The sequence below is a fragment of the Phascolarctos cinereus genome, unplaced genomic scaffold (genome assembly GCF_003287225.1).
Source record: "Phascolarctos cinereus isolate Bilbo 61053 unplaced genomic scaffold, phaCin_HiC Scaffold_5;HRSCAF=322, whole genome shotgun sequence".
Classification (NCBI taxonomy): Eukaryota; Metazoa; Chordata; class Mammalia; order Diprotodontia; family Phascolarctidae; genus Phascolarctos; species Phascolarctos cinereus.
In genome coordinates, this window is record NW_027555958.1 from 353,456,724 (window position 1) to 353,468,253 (window position 11,530).

General features: G+C 46.1%; 1 protein-coding gene across 5 annotated transcripts in view; it reads left to right on the plus strand.

Annotated features, from left to right (window-relative positions):
* TMEM63A (transmembrane protein 63A) overlaps positions 1 to 10,537 on the plus strand; it is a 44,354-nt gene extending 33,817 nt beyond the window's left edge. For 3 of the 5 annotated variants that reach the window (XM_020982156.2, XM_020982154.2, XM_020982155.2), the window contains exons 16-24: positions 274 to 380; positions 518 to 604; positions 1,748 to 1,810; positions 2,578 to 2,740; positions 5,213 to 5,318; positions 5,667 to 5,834; positions 7,288 to 7,403; positions 7,887 to 7,949; positions 9,386 to 10,537. In XM_020982156.2, coding sequence (XP_020837815.1) covers positions 274 to 380; positions 518 to 604; positions 1,748 to 1,810; positions 2,578 to 2,740; positions 5,213 to 5,318; positions 5,667 to 5,834; positions 7,288 to 7,403; positions 7,887 to 7,949; positions 9,386 to 9,547 — 1,035 coding nt within the window. In that variant the 3' untranslated portion in view covers positions 9,548 to 10,537. The remainder of the gene's footprint in view (positions 1 to 273; positions 381 to 517; positions 605 to 1,747; positions 1,811 to 2,577; positions 2,741 to 5,212; positions 5,319 to 5,666; positions 5,835 to 7,287; positions 7,404 to 7,886; positions 7,950 to 9,385) is intronic. The other 2 variants (XM_020982158.2, XM_078156286.1) reach the window with 2 other exon arrangements.
* The last annotated feature ends 993 nt before the right edge of the window (positions 10,538 to 11,530 follow it).

Below are 11,530 nucleotides of genomic sequence, written 5' to 3' on the forward strand. Positions count from 1 at the left end.
TTATAGTCATTGGTTTTCCTGGAATTGGCCTGGCTGAGATATTCACTTTCCCATTCCTTTCCCCCCACTCACACGTATCTTTGTGGATTTTGTTTCTATTTCATTCTGGTGTTTGGTAAATTGTCAGCTATTCTTTTCAGACCCCTAATTCTCCCCTTATCCCTCCCCTCCCAGGCATTGAGTGCTGATGCCAGCAGGTCCTTTCTCCATAGAGTCCGGTGGGCCCTGTTTTGCCTGCCCTTGCTGAGGCTGACTCTGGCTCTTATTCCCTAGGACCCAGTAATCAGTCAGTTCTTCCCAACACTCCTTCTGTGGTCCTTCTCTGCACTGCTGCCTTCCATTGTCTACTACTCCACACTGCTGGAGTCACATTGGACCAAGTGAGTGAGCAGGGTCCCCCAGCCTTCCCTTCTTAGAGGTGTGGCTTTGGCCTGTATATACATGACAGGGAACCTGAAAAGGATCATTGGAGGGCATGGTGGGAATCTTTTGGACGCTCACGTTTTCTTTTCTTCAGGTCAGGAGAAAATAGAATAATGATGGTCAAGGTGTACATTTTTCTGATCTTCATGGTGCTGATCCTTCCCTCTCTGGGTCTTACCAGGTATAAAGCATCACTTTCTACTTTGAGATCCATGTCTTTCTCCATAGAAATATGGAATTTCATTCACACTGACCTATGAGTATTTTTATTTTTTTCATTTATATGTTACCTATTAGAGTAAGATTGTAGAGGTTCAGTTTGAATTAGGCATTGACTTATCAAAGAGAGATTCATCTCAAACCCCGCCACCTTTTTACTTGGATAATTAAAAGCAAAACCACCTTTTAGCTATGTCACTTGGGGAAGCTCTAGTCACTGACCATATGTGTCCTATTTAAAAGTCACAGAAGAGAGGTGGCACAGTATGGTGGGAAAAGCCATAGACCTCTAGTTAGGAGAATTGGGTTTGAATCCGAGTTCTTCCTCTTACTAGTAGGATGACCTTGGACAGATCCCTTATCCTTGATAAGCCTTGATAGCTGTAAAAAAAAAAAGGATGGATTACATCTCTTGACAGAGACAGAATCAAGATGTGGAATGAGTCATACATTTCAAAGCCCACTGACATCACAGAATTTGTTTTGTTTAATTTCGTATATTTGTTATCAGTTTTGCTTTTCTTTTTCACTTGTAGGGAGGCAAGATCAGAAGTGGAGGGAAGCTAGTAATAGGGTTACAAAAGAAAAGAAAGAGAAACGGGTTATTGAAACTTTTTTTTTAACACACAGAAGAAAACAGAAGGAAGTCTAGAAGGAAACAGACAAATAGGAGAGCTTTGAAAGTATAAGGCTGAATTTATTATATTTAAAAGGGAAAGCCAGCTGTATATAATCAAGACCAGCAGTTCCATGTACAGTCTTCTTTTTCCATTCTGTTGTGTGTGTGTGTGTGTATGTATCACATACATACACAAACATTATTATTTCCATATAATAGTTTTTTATTTGGTGTGTATGTTTAGAATTTTTTAAAAAAAAAGTATACCCACTAAGAACCTGAAAGAGCTTAAAAAAAAAAAAGAAAAAGAAAGAAAACGAAGGGGTTAGATTAGATGATCTCAGAGGCCTCTTTCAGTTCTAACTTTCTATAATTCCTTACAGAGAACAGATATAACACCAGCCACTGGATTAGAGAAAAAGTGTAGGTGTGCATCTGTCTCTGTGGATAATGAAAATAATCTCATGGGATCCATTTCTATTCCAGTCTAGACTTTTTCTTCCGGTGGCTGTTTGACAAAGCTTCCTCTGAGACCTCAGTCAGATTGGAGTAAGTGGTACCCATAACATCTCCCCACACACATAACCCTTAGTGTTCCACCCATCTGTCTGGCATACTCCCAGGGGCAAACACCCCACAGAGGAATGGAAGCCTGCCCAGGATAAAGGGGGAACCCAGTGCAGAAGCTTTCAGGTTGAAATCTGTGCTGCAGGAAAAGACATTTTCCCTCATTTCCCCCTCTTTTCCATGCCCCCCCCCAAAAGCAAGGCCTTGGGCTTTGCTGTCCCATATTAGGATTTCAGCCACTTTGGGGGTGGGTACCTGTGGAACCTGCCTTGTCAACATGTTTCTGAGCTGACCCACTTTATACTGTGCTTATGGAATGTTATTAATTTTCTGAGGATAAAATTCAATTAGCCAGAGCCTTATTCATCCTCTGAAACTTATTTACAGCAAACCCATCCACTTGGGGGAGCAGGCACACTCGGGAAGGGAAGCAGCAGGATAATTAAACTATAATACTGAACTGGCTGTCCTTGTGGGATCTGTTTGTCGGAACAGCTCAGACATATGCTGTAAGCACACTCATACACCCACCCGCCTATTGTCCTTTCCAAGGACTCTTGCCCTGCTTGCCTTCTTGTGTTATTGGCATGATGGCATAGTTCATTTGCTTATCTCTCCAGCTCCCCCAAAAGATTATTCTCTAAAGGAGAGGTCACGCCCTCCTGCTTTCTTGTTTTTTGGGGACCTTCCCTTTCCCCCAGTCTCCTGCCTAGTCTCTATCACTGACCCTGACCCCAGCTTTCCCTTAGGTGTGTCTTCTTGCCTGACCAAGGAGCCTTCTTTGTGAACTATGTCATCGCCTCAGCCTTTATCGGCAATGGTATGGAGCTCCTGCGGCTGCCTGGGCTCATTCTCTACACCATCCGCATGATCATGGCCAAGACAGCTGCTGACCGAAGGAACCTCAAACAGGTGCTGGAACGTTTTCCGCTGTCTTCTCAATGGACTCAGCGCCCTCTCCTCTCTTGCCTTCTTCCTTTCATTGGCCAGTTAACAACAACTGAGTGGACACTCAGGGAGGAGTGAGAGATGTAGAATAGACTGACCTGGCCCTTAAGTAGCTTATAATTTGTCCAGGCAGAGTACTTATACACTCCGGAGTGTAATCAATTGCTCTCAATGCACTAGGAAGTTAGTGCTAGAGTGGGAAACAGCAATACATTTGGAATCACAGGACTTGGGTTTGCTATTTATTATCTTTTTTTTTTTTTGAGGTGATTGGGGTTAAGTGACTTGCCCAGGATCACATAGCTATTAAGGGTCAAGCGTCTGAGGCTGAATTTGAACTCAGATCCTCCTGACTCCAGGGCCAGTGCTCTATCCATTGTACCACCTAGCTGCCCCTATTTATTATCTGTGTGACTGAGCAAGTCACTTAACTTTGAGGGGGACTTCATTTTCCTCTTCTAGAAAATAAGAGAGTTGGACTTCGATCAGAGGTTCTTAACTTGGGGCTCAATTCTTAACCTTGGCCATGGTGGATACAGCACTGGACCCAGAATCTGGAAGACTTAAGAAGAGTTTAGATCCAACCTCAGCCACTTATTAGCTGCATGACCCTAGGCAAGTCACTTAATCTCTGTCCACCTCAGTTTTCTCATCTATAAAAAAGAGGATAATAATAATAATAATAACTCCCAAGATCGTTGTGAGGACAAAATGAAATATTTGTATAGTGCTTTGTGAAGCTTAAAGCCATGTAGAAATGCTCTTTGTTCAGTCATTTCAGTGGTGTCCAACTCTTCATGACCCCATTTGGGGTTTTCTTGGCAGAGATACTGCCAAGATACAGAGATCCTTCTTCAGCTTATTTTACAGATGAGGAAACTGAGGCAAACAGGGTGAAGTGACTTGCCCAGGGTCACATAGCTAGTAAGTGTCTGAGGCCAGATTTGAACTGAGGTCTTCCTGACTCCAGGCCCAATAATCTATCCGCTGTACCACCTAGCTGCCCATATAAATGCTAGCTATTCTTATTAAAGATGTTTGATAATTGCATTCCAGTGTAATTGATTTCCCTTGTAATTCTATGAATTTCATTTTATGCATTTAAAAACATTATCTGAGGATTCCATAGGCTTCACCAGAGTGCCAAAGGGGTCTCATACAAAAAAGGTTATGAACCCTTGATTTGGAGGATCTCCAAAGTCCCTTCTGGCCCTTAATTTCTATGATCTTCTGAGTTCAAAGAAGGAGGTGTCATCTGCGCAAGCTATGTGCAGAATGTGTTGTGTGTAGTCCTCAGAGACCCACAGCCGAAGTGAATTGGTATTGCCACCTTTAAGATGAGCAGATTGTCAGCATCTCAGGGTATGCTGGCTCTCAGAACAACAACAACAACAAAAACAAAAACAAAAACAAAAAACCCCCCAAAAATCCAAAGGGATACACAAAAACTTTCAAGTTTAATTTGCATTATTAACATTTTCTTCATGCTTTAAGTCTAGACATTCAATGAAATAATAAACCAAGCCCTGATTTGTCATGGTTGCCAATTTCCATCATATAAATGTTTACACTGAAGATTTAACAGCTGGTTTTCCCCAAGCCAGTTCAAGTTGGCTCCAGCATACCCATCTGCATCCCAGTTTTCCTCTCTGCTATAGATAATAGTATCTGCTCTCTATCCCACAGAAATAGGGAAGAGTATTGTAAGACAATTTGTACCCTGTTGTTTAAGATATTAGGGTGGATGGGCAGCTAGGTGACCAGTGGGTAGAGCAGCAGGCCTGGAGTCAGGAGGACCCGAGTTCAGATCTGGCCTCAGACACTTACCAGATATGTGACTGTGGGCAAGTCCCTTAATCCTGATTGGGGGGGGGGAGAGAAAAAAATATTAGAGAGTAAGGAAGAAGAGTCAGTAGTGACTTTATTACTATACCTCCATAGAGCTGTCAGAATAAAGTCATGTTTGGATATCAGTGTATGAATTATTGTGCTGTTCTTCATATGTAGGATAGCATATTCAGGAAAGACTTCATGGCAAGAGGATAAACTGATTTTAAAAGATTGGAGGGGGTGTATTTGGAGAAGGAGGGATAGTTCTAGGGACTTTCGTTCATAAAAACGTAGTTCCAGACCTGAAAGGGACCTCAGAGACAATTAGTCCAACTCCCTAGTTTTTCCAAAGAGGAAACCAGTTGGATCAAGTGACTTGCCCCAAGGTCATTCAGTTAGCATCAAAGACAAGATGTTTGTCTTCTACTTCTAAAATCCCTCATTATACATTCCTCACTTTTACCTTTTCCTTTTTTTTTTTTAACTAAACTCATTGGTGTAAGATATGTAGTTGAGTTTTGCAGTGAGGCAGCCCTATACGTTCACCTTCCCCTGTTCCTCCCACCCCTTTCCTCTCTAAAACCCTCCTTTCCTTCCAACCTCCAGCATCAGGCTTTTGAGTACGAGTTTGGAGCTATGTATGCATGGATGCTGTGTGTTTTCACCGTCATCATGGCCTACAGTATTGTCTGCCCCATCATTGTCCCTTTTGGTGAGTGCCTCCCCTCGCCCCCAACAGTATTCTTTGAAATGCTGTACCAAAGAGAATTCTCAATTATGAGTTTGGAAAGGAGTTTGTCCCAGAAAAGTCCTATTTGAGGGGAGATCCCAGAGAGAGTATAGCAGCTGCCTTTCCCCAGCAGCCATCAGAAATCACAGTCACTGCTGTTGGAGTTGAAGTGGATGTTTGTTAGTTTGTCCCTGACTGTCCCACCCTCCTGTGGTAGACAGAAAGGGGCACCAGGGACAGAACAGAGTGACACCGTGGCCATAGACCTGGCCCCTCCTGCTTCTTCATCATGGCGCCCTGATCCTTGCGCTCCCTACCCCCTTCCCATAGGTCTTATCTACATCCTCCTCAAGCACATGGTGGATCGACACAACCTCTACTTTGCCTATCTCCCTACCAAACTGGAAAAGAAGATCCATTTTGCTGCTGTGAACCAGGCTCTGGCTGCCCCCATCCTCTGCCTTTTCTGGCTGTACTTTTTCTCCTTCGTGAGGTTAGGTGAGTAGCCTTGCCAGCCTGGGCTCTGAGCACGCCTGTGCAGGAGTGAGGCTGATGTGGCACTGATACCCATACAGGTCTATCCCAACTGAAGTCAATCCAGCCCCTGCAGTCCATGAGGTGGCGGAATTGTGGCTCTGGGTGGGAAGAGCATCCCCAAAGACAAAGCAAGACAAATCAGGAGTCAAAGGACCTGGGACCAATGCCAGTTCTGTTGCTTGCCGTCTTGGTGATGTTGGGCTAGTCACTTCCCCTCAGTAGAACTCATTTCCTCATCTCTAAAATGGAGGGAATTTGACTAAGGTCCCTTCCAGCTCTGATTCTATGATAGTATGAAAAGACAAGTGGATTCAAGGCTTGTCCCTAAGCCTTTCTTTGGGAAGCCTATATAGCCTTAGTATCTAGGATTTGGACACTGCGTTGTCTATGTGAACCAGCCAAGCAACTCTCTTGCTGGTTTTAAGGCATCTAGTTGATGGTTTAGAAAACAGCTTAACTTAAGGATGGTCCTTATCTGTATTTGGATGAGGTCTTCAACAAAGTCAGCTTCCAAGCCATTTGGTACATAGAAGCATTCCATGGCGTCAAGGGCCCAGCTTGTTGGCCTATGTCTCCACTGGACAAAAGGGTGTGTGTGCATGTGTGTGTGCCTGTGCTAAATACTAAGGAGACATGTGTGTTTGTATGTACGTGCATGTGTATGTATATAGACACATATACACGTATGTATATACAAACGTGTGTATGTGTGTACACACACACACATATATTCACCCTTGTCAGCTGTCTGAACTGATAAGGGATTAGAGCCTACTAAGGGTTGAAAAAGTGGGCAGATCTGCTTCTCAATCAGCAATCATTTATTGATCAGGTATTATACTAAGCACTAAGGATTCAGGGACAAAAGCGAAACAATCCTTACCCTCAGTGAGCTTACATTCTTTTGGAAGAGATGATGTAAAATAAAAGATCATAGGATCGTAGATTTAGAGGTAGAAGGCACCTTAGAGGACATCCTGCCCAACGTCCTTACTTTACAGATGAAGAAACTGAGGCCCAGAGAGGTTAGGTGATTTACCCAAGGTCACACAGGTTGTAGGTGAGATTCAAACCAAAGACCTCTGACTCCAAATCCACAGTTTTTCGCACTGCACCACAGTATCTCCCAATATATAAGTAGGTTCAAAATTGACACAAGGTTTCTTTGGGGCAGAGTGTGTATCAGGAAAGGCTTTCACATAGGTTTCTTTGCAAGGCAAGGGGAGCAGCCCAGGAGCAAGGTCTTAGAGCTCACACATTTGGGGGATGTCCTCTGCTTTGGTTTTGTTGGGAGCATCCTGCCATTGGGAGAAGGGCTTCCTTTCTCAAGGTTGGGGAGTGCGGGGTCTCCTCCCTCCTGCCCCAGTTGGGTCAGGCCCATTCTCCAGGGCTGGGGTTTGTTTCTGATCCTCAGGTTTCCAGGCACCCACAAGCCTATTCACCCTGCTGGCAGTGCTGCTCACCATTGCCGTCTGCATAGGTTACACCTGCTTCGGCTGCTTCAAGCACCTCAGCCCCCTCAATTACAAGGTAAGAAAACTCCATCATAGTACAAGGAAGAGCAATGGAGACATGCTTAATGTCCACTATTTTTCTGCACACTCTTTTTTACCTAAAGCAGAGTAGGTAGGGAGGGATGACTTAGGTAGGGAAGAAGGGCAGTTCCCACCAAACCTTTCATTTTGCAGATGAGGAAACCGAGGCCAGGGGGACAGGGGTGGGGTGGGGTGGGTAAAGGTCACACAGCTTGGAGACGCACATGTACACAGAAGCCACAGCTGGGATTTGAATGCAGATCCTTTAAGGCTAGTGTTCTTCACGCCACCTTCTCCTGGTCCCCCATTCTTCATCACCCCTCCCCCAGTCTTCTGTCTGTACTTCAGACGAGAGTCTGGTGCCGTCTGGTGCCAGCTGGTGCCGTTATTCTGGGTGTTAATAGGCTGTCTGTTTGGAGGGTGTCAGTTCGGGATGATTGGTTTTGTTTATCGTTGCAATTTTTGTTGTCGTCTATAGACGGATGAATCGGCAAACGACAAAGGAAATGGAACAGACGGAAGCCTCCCTCCCAGAGCTGTCGTAAGTCACCCCTTTTACTAGTAGTAATAGTAAGAGTTGTCGTAGGATGGGTCATTCGCGTCATTGCTCAGATTAATGTGGTCCTGACACATCAGAAGATTCCGGGCCTTGGCTGAGTGCATAAGAATCAATCGTTATGGAGCAGACGCTTCCTGATTCTCTGATGAAACACATTTCTAAGTTAATGCTCATCAGCAGTCCCCATTTCTTTGTAGCCCAGAGAAGATAATGCGTCTTCCTGGGACAGTCCAAAGTGGTCATGTTGGTTTTTTTTCCCCTCCTCTCCCAGGCCTCTGTGCTCATTTATCTTTTTTGCAGAGTTAAGACACATAACCCTCTGGCTTGGGGGAGGAGAATCCCAGAGCTCTATAATTTTGTTCTCCTTAACTAGGATTTACTGAGTCTTTACTATGTGTGGAGCCCTGCGCTTCCTACGTTAGGGTTAGCTTTAGAGCTGGAGGGCACGGTAGGAGTCATCTGGTCCAAATCCCTCATTTTAGAGCTAAAGCAACAAGCTCAGTGACTTGCCCCAGGGATAGCTAGGTGGCTCAGTGGATAGAGTGGATTGGGCCGGGGATCAGGAAGACCTGATTTCAAATCTGGCCTCAAACTAGCTGTGTCACCCTGGGCAAGTCACTTAACCTCTTTTTGCCTTCATCCGCTGGAGAAGGAAATGCAAACTACTCAATATCTTTGTCAAGAAACCCCATGGACAGATGGTCCATGGGGTCGTGAAGAATTGGACACAACTGAACAACGACGACTTGCCCCAGGTCACCCAGGTAGCAGATAATTCCAACCATGGGTAGGATTCATTGGAGCAATGACTTCAAAGCTATTCTGCTCTCAAAGACACACCTGTCAGAGAGGGCGGAAAGGGAAGGGAAGGGAGACAAACTGTGAATCTCAATTCCTTGTTCCTCAGGCCAGGAGCCAGAGCCCCCTAGAAAGGACTATACTTGAGGTCAGTGTTGTGTTGGAATGGGAAGAGCTAGGGGCAGAGCTTTTCAAATTGCTCACAGGTCTGGTTTAAACCTTTGCACAGTTGGAAGTGTTCTCAACTTGGCGCTGGGAGTAAATAGGCAGTGAAGTGATGCATGGATTGGGGGGCTGTACCTGGAATCAGGAAGCCCTGAGTTCAAATCTGGCCTCAGATACTTATTAGCTGTGCGACCCTGGGCAAGTCACTTAACCTCTGTTTGCTGCAGGTTCCTCAACTGTAACATAAGATGAATATAACCGCATCTACTTGGCAGGATCAAATGAGATAATTAATGTTTGTAAAGTGGCCAGTACAGTCCCTGGCACACAGTAGGTGCTTATTTACCTCCCTTCCAAATTGGAGTAGGGGTTTGGATTGGGATGGGCTGCTGAGGTCTTGGACAGGTATAGAGATCTAGCCATGGAACCAAAGTGCCAACTCCTCTTTTCACCAGCAGATGTATGTGCCCAGGGTCCTGAGCAGCTTGGCCTCGGAGAGGACTTCCCTGTCCCCGCATGATCAGCAGACATACGGCGCCGTCCAGAACATCAGTGGGGCCCTCCCCGGACAGCGCTCTCCACGGCCTTCAGACTTCACTCCTTCCTTGGATGACTGAGATGAGCACGAATGGGGTGGAGCCCTCCATCTGGCTCTGGGGAGAAGGAGAAGCTGGGCACACGCAGCTTGGTTTCCAAGCACCTCAGCTTTCTCCTGTAATTTTGACTCATATTAAGCTCCATTTTCCTAGGACAGGAAAGCCAAATGGCTCACAAAGTAGAGGGTCTGCCTGGGAGGGTGGTTAAGGCTCTTGGCCCAAACTGCTCGGTGGATATCCACTAGATGGCCAGTAGGAGGGGCAACCCCAGCTTTTTGGATTCCCGATAGCCCCTTTTGAGAGGTTTTCCTCTCTAGCTCTGTTCCCTGGCAATGCTACCCCCACGATGCCAGCATCTATAGCTCGCTGTCTGCAATGAAGTACTTTAATTAAAGGTTCATGTTTAGCATTGTGGCCCTGGACAAACAATCCAGGGCACTGAGAATAAGAGACTGGGGCCAGGGCAGCCTGGAGCAGGGTTTTCTTCCTCCTGAGCCCTTGCACTAACATGTATATCCAAACACACACATGTACACCAAATACACATAATTTGTAAGCAAAGAGCCTTCGGGGCAGAGGGTGCTGGGTAAGTTTCCAGGTGGGAGGAAGGGGACTGCTCTTGGTCCAGTCTTCCCTCTGTACCATTGAATTCTACCTGTCAGGGAGTCCCAGTTTATTTGGTGCTGGGCCCAGTCTGCCAAAGACCTTCCCAGCCGCTGTCCCGGGGCCAGTGGTGATGAAGGGGAAGGTGGTTTCAAGCCCATTTCTTCTTGGGCAGAATGCCAACTCCACCCACAGCGCCGCTGCTCCCTGCCTACAATGCCTTATTGCTTGTGTTGGTTCTTGGGCTTTCCTGCTGTTGCCTCGTGATGTCAGTGACACTGCGAGCCAGGTCACTAGGGCTTGTGTCATACGGTGCAAAGATGAAGATGATGGTCCCTTAATAAAGAGTGGAACAGAGAGGGCACAGTTGGCCAGGCCAGGCCAGGTTCTCTCTCTGACTTGACTCTCCGCCTGCCCTATGACTGTTTGGAGTGTAAGACCTGTTCCCCCACAACATACACCCCTACCCTACCTTTGGCAGCTAGCTGTCCCGGTCCCTTTCATCCTTCTGCCTCTCCATCCCACCTCCCCAGGCAGCCAGCTGTTTGACTCAATATTACTGGAATGAGCGCCTACTCTGCAGTGAGATGACTTCAGCTTGAACCCAGCCATTAATTCAGCCATGTCATTGTTAACTACCTGTGTGACCTTGAGCAAATCACTCTCTAGTCCTCATTTTCCATAGCCCTAAAAAGGGCTTTGGGGACAAGATAACCTCTAGGGCCCCTTCCAGTTCTAAATCTCTATACTACACGGCTGTGTGGGTGAATGAAGGGCATCTTGCATCTTTTCCCACCCCTGGTCTCTCTGACAGCTTGCATCAGGGGCCTTCCCTGTTCTCCAAATGAATCCTGCCCCTAGCTACTATATGAGTCCATTCAGTGTTGTAATGTTAGGCCTTGGTTCCAGGCTCACCTTTGGCCTTTGTCATCTGACCTTGCTCCAAGGACTATTAAGCCCTGGGCTGTCTCTGCTACCTGGCCAGACCTGTGCTAAGATCTTCCTGGGCTTTTGTGGCTAATTAAGGGAGGAATCCATCAACCAATCTACATTTGTTAAGAGCCTATTGTGTGCTAGATGCTGGGGATGCAAAGTCCAAAATGAAACAATTGTTTTTAATATCCTGCTCCTAGTGTGGGTTTCATGGTGCAAGAGCCCTCATCTGAGTATTCCAGCCATGACTTGGGGCTACTTTCCCCCACTTTTGAGCAAAAGCATATTAAAGACAGGCAGTCGGCTGCTTTTCCGCTTTCCCTTCTGAAGTATGGCCCTGGCCCCACTTTGGGAAACCAGGTGGACAGCATTGCTGTCTTGGAAGACCCAGGGAGAAGAGATAGTCACTGGTTTTCCAGCCCTGGGCCTTTCCCACTCTAGGAGCACTGGTCAGGCAAGGGCTACTAC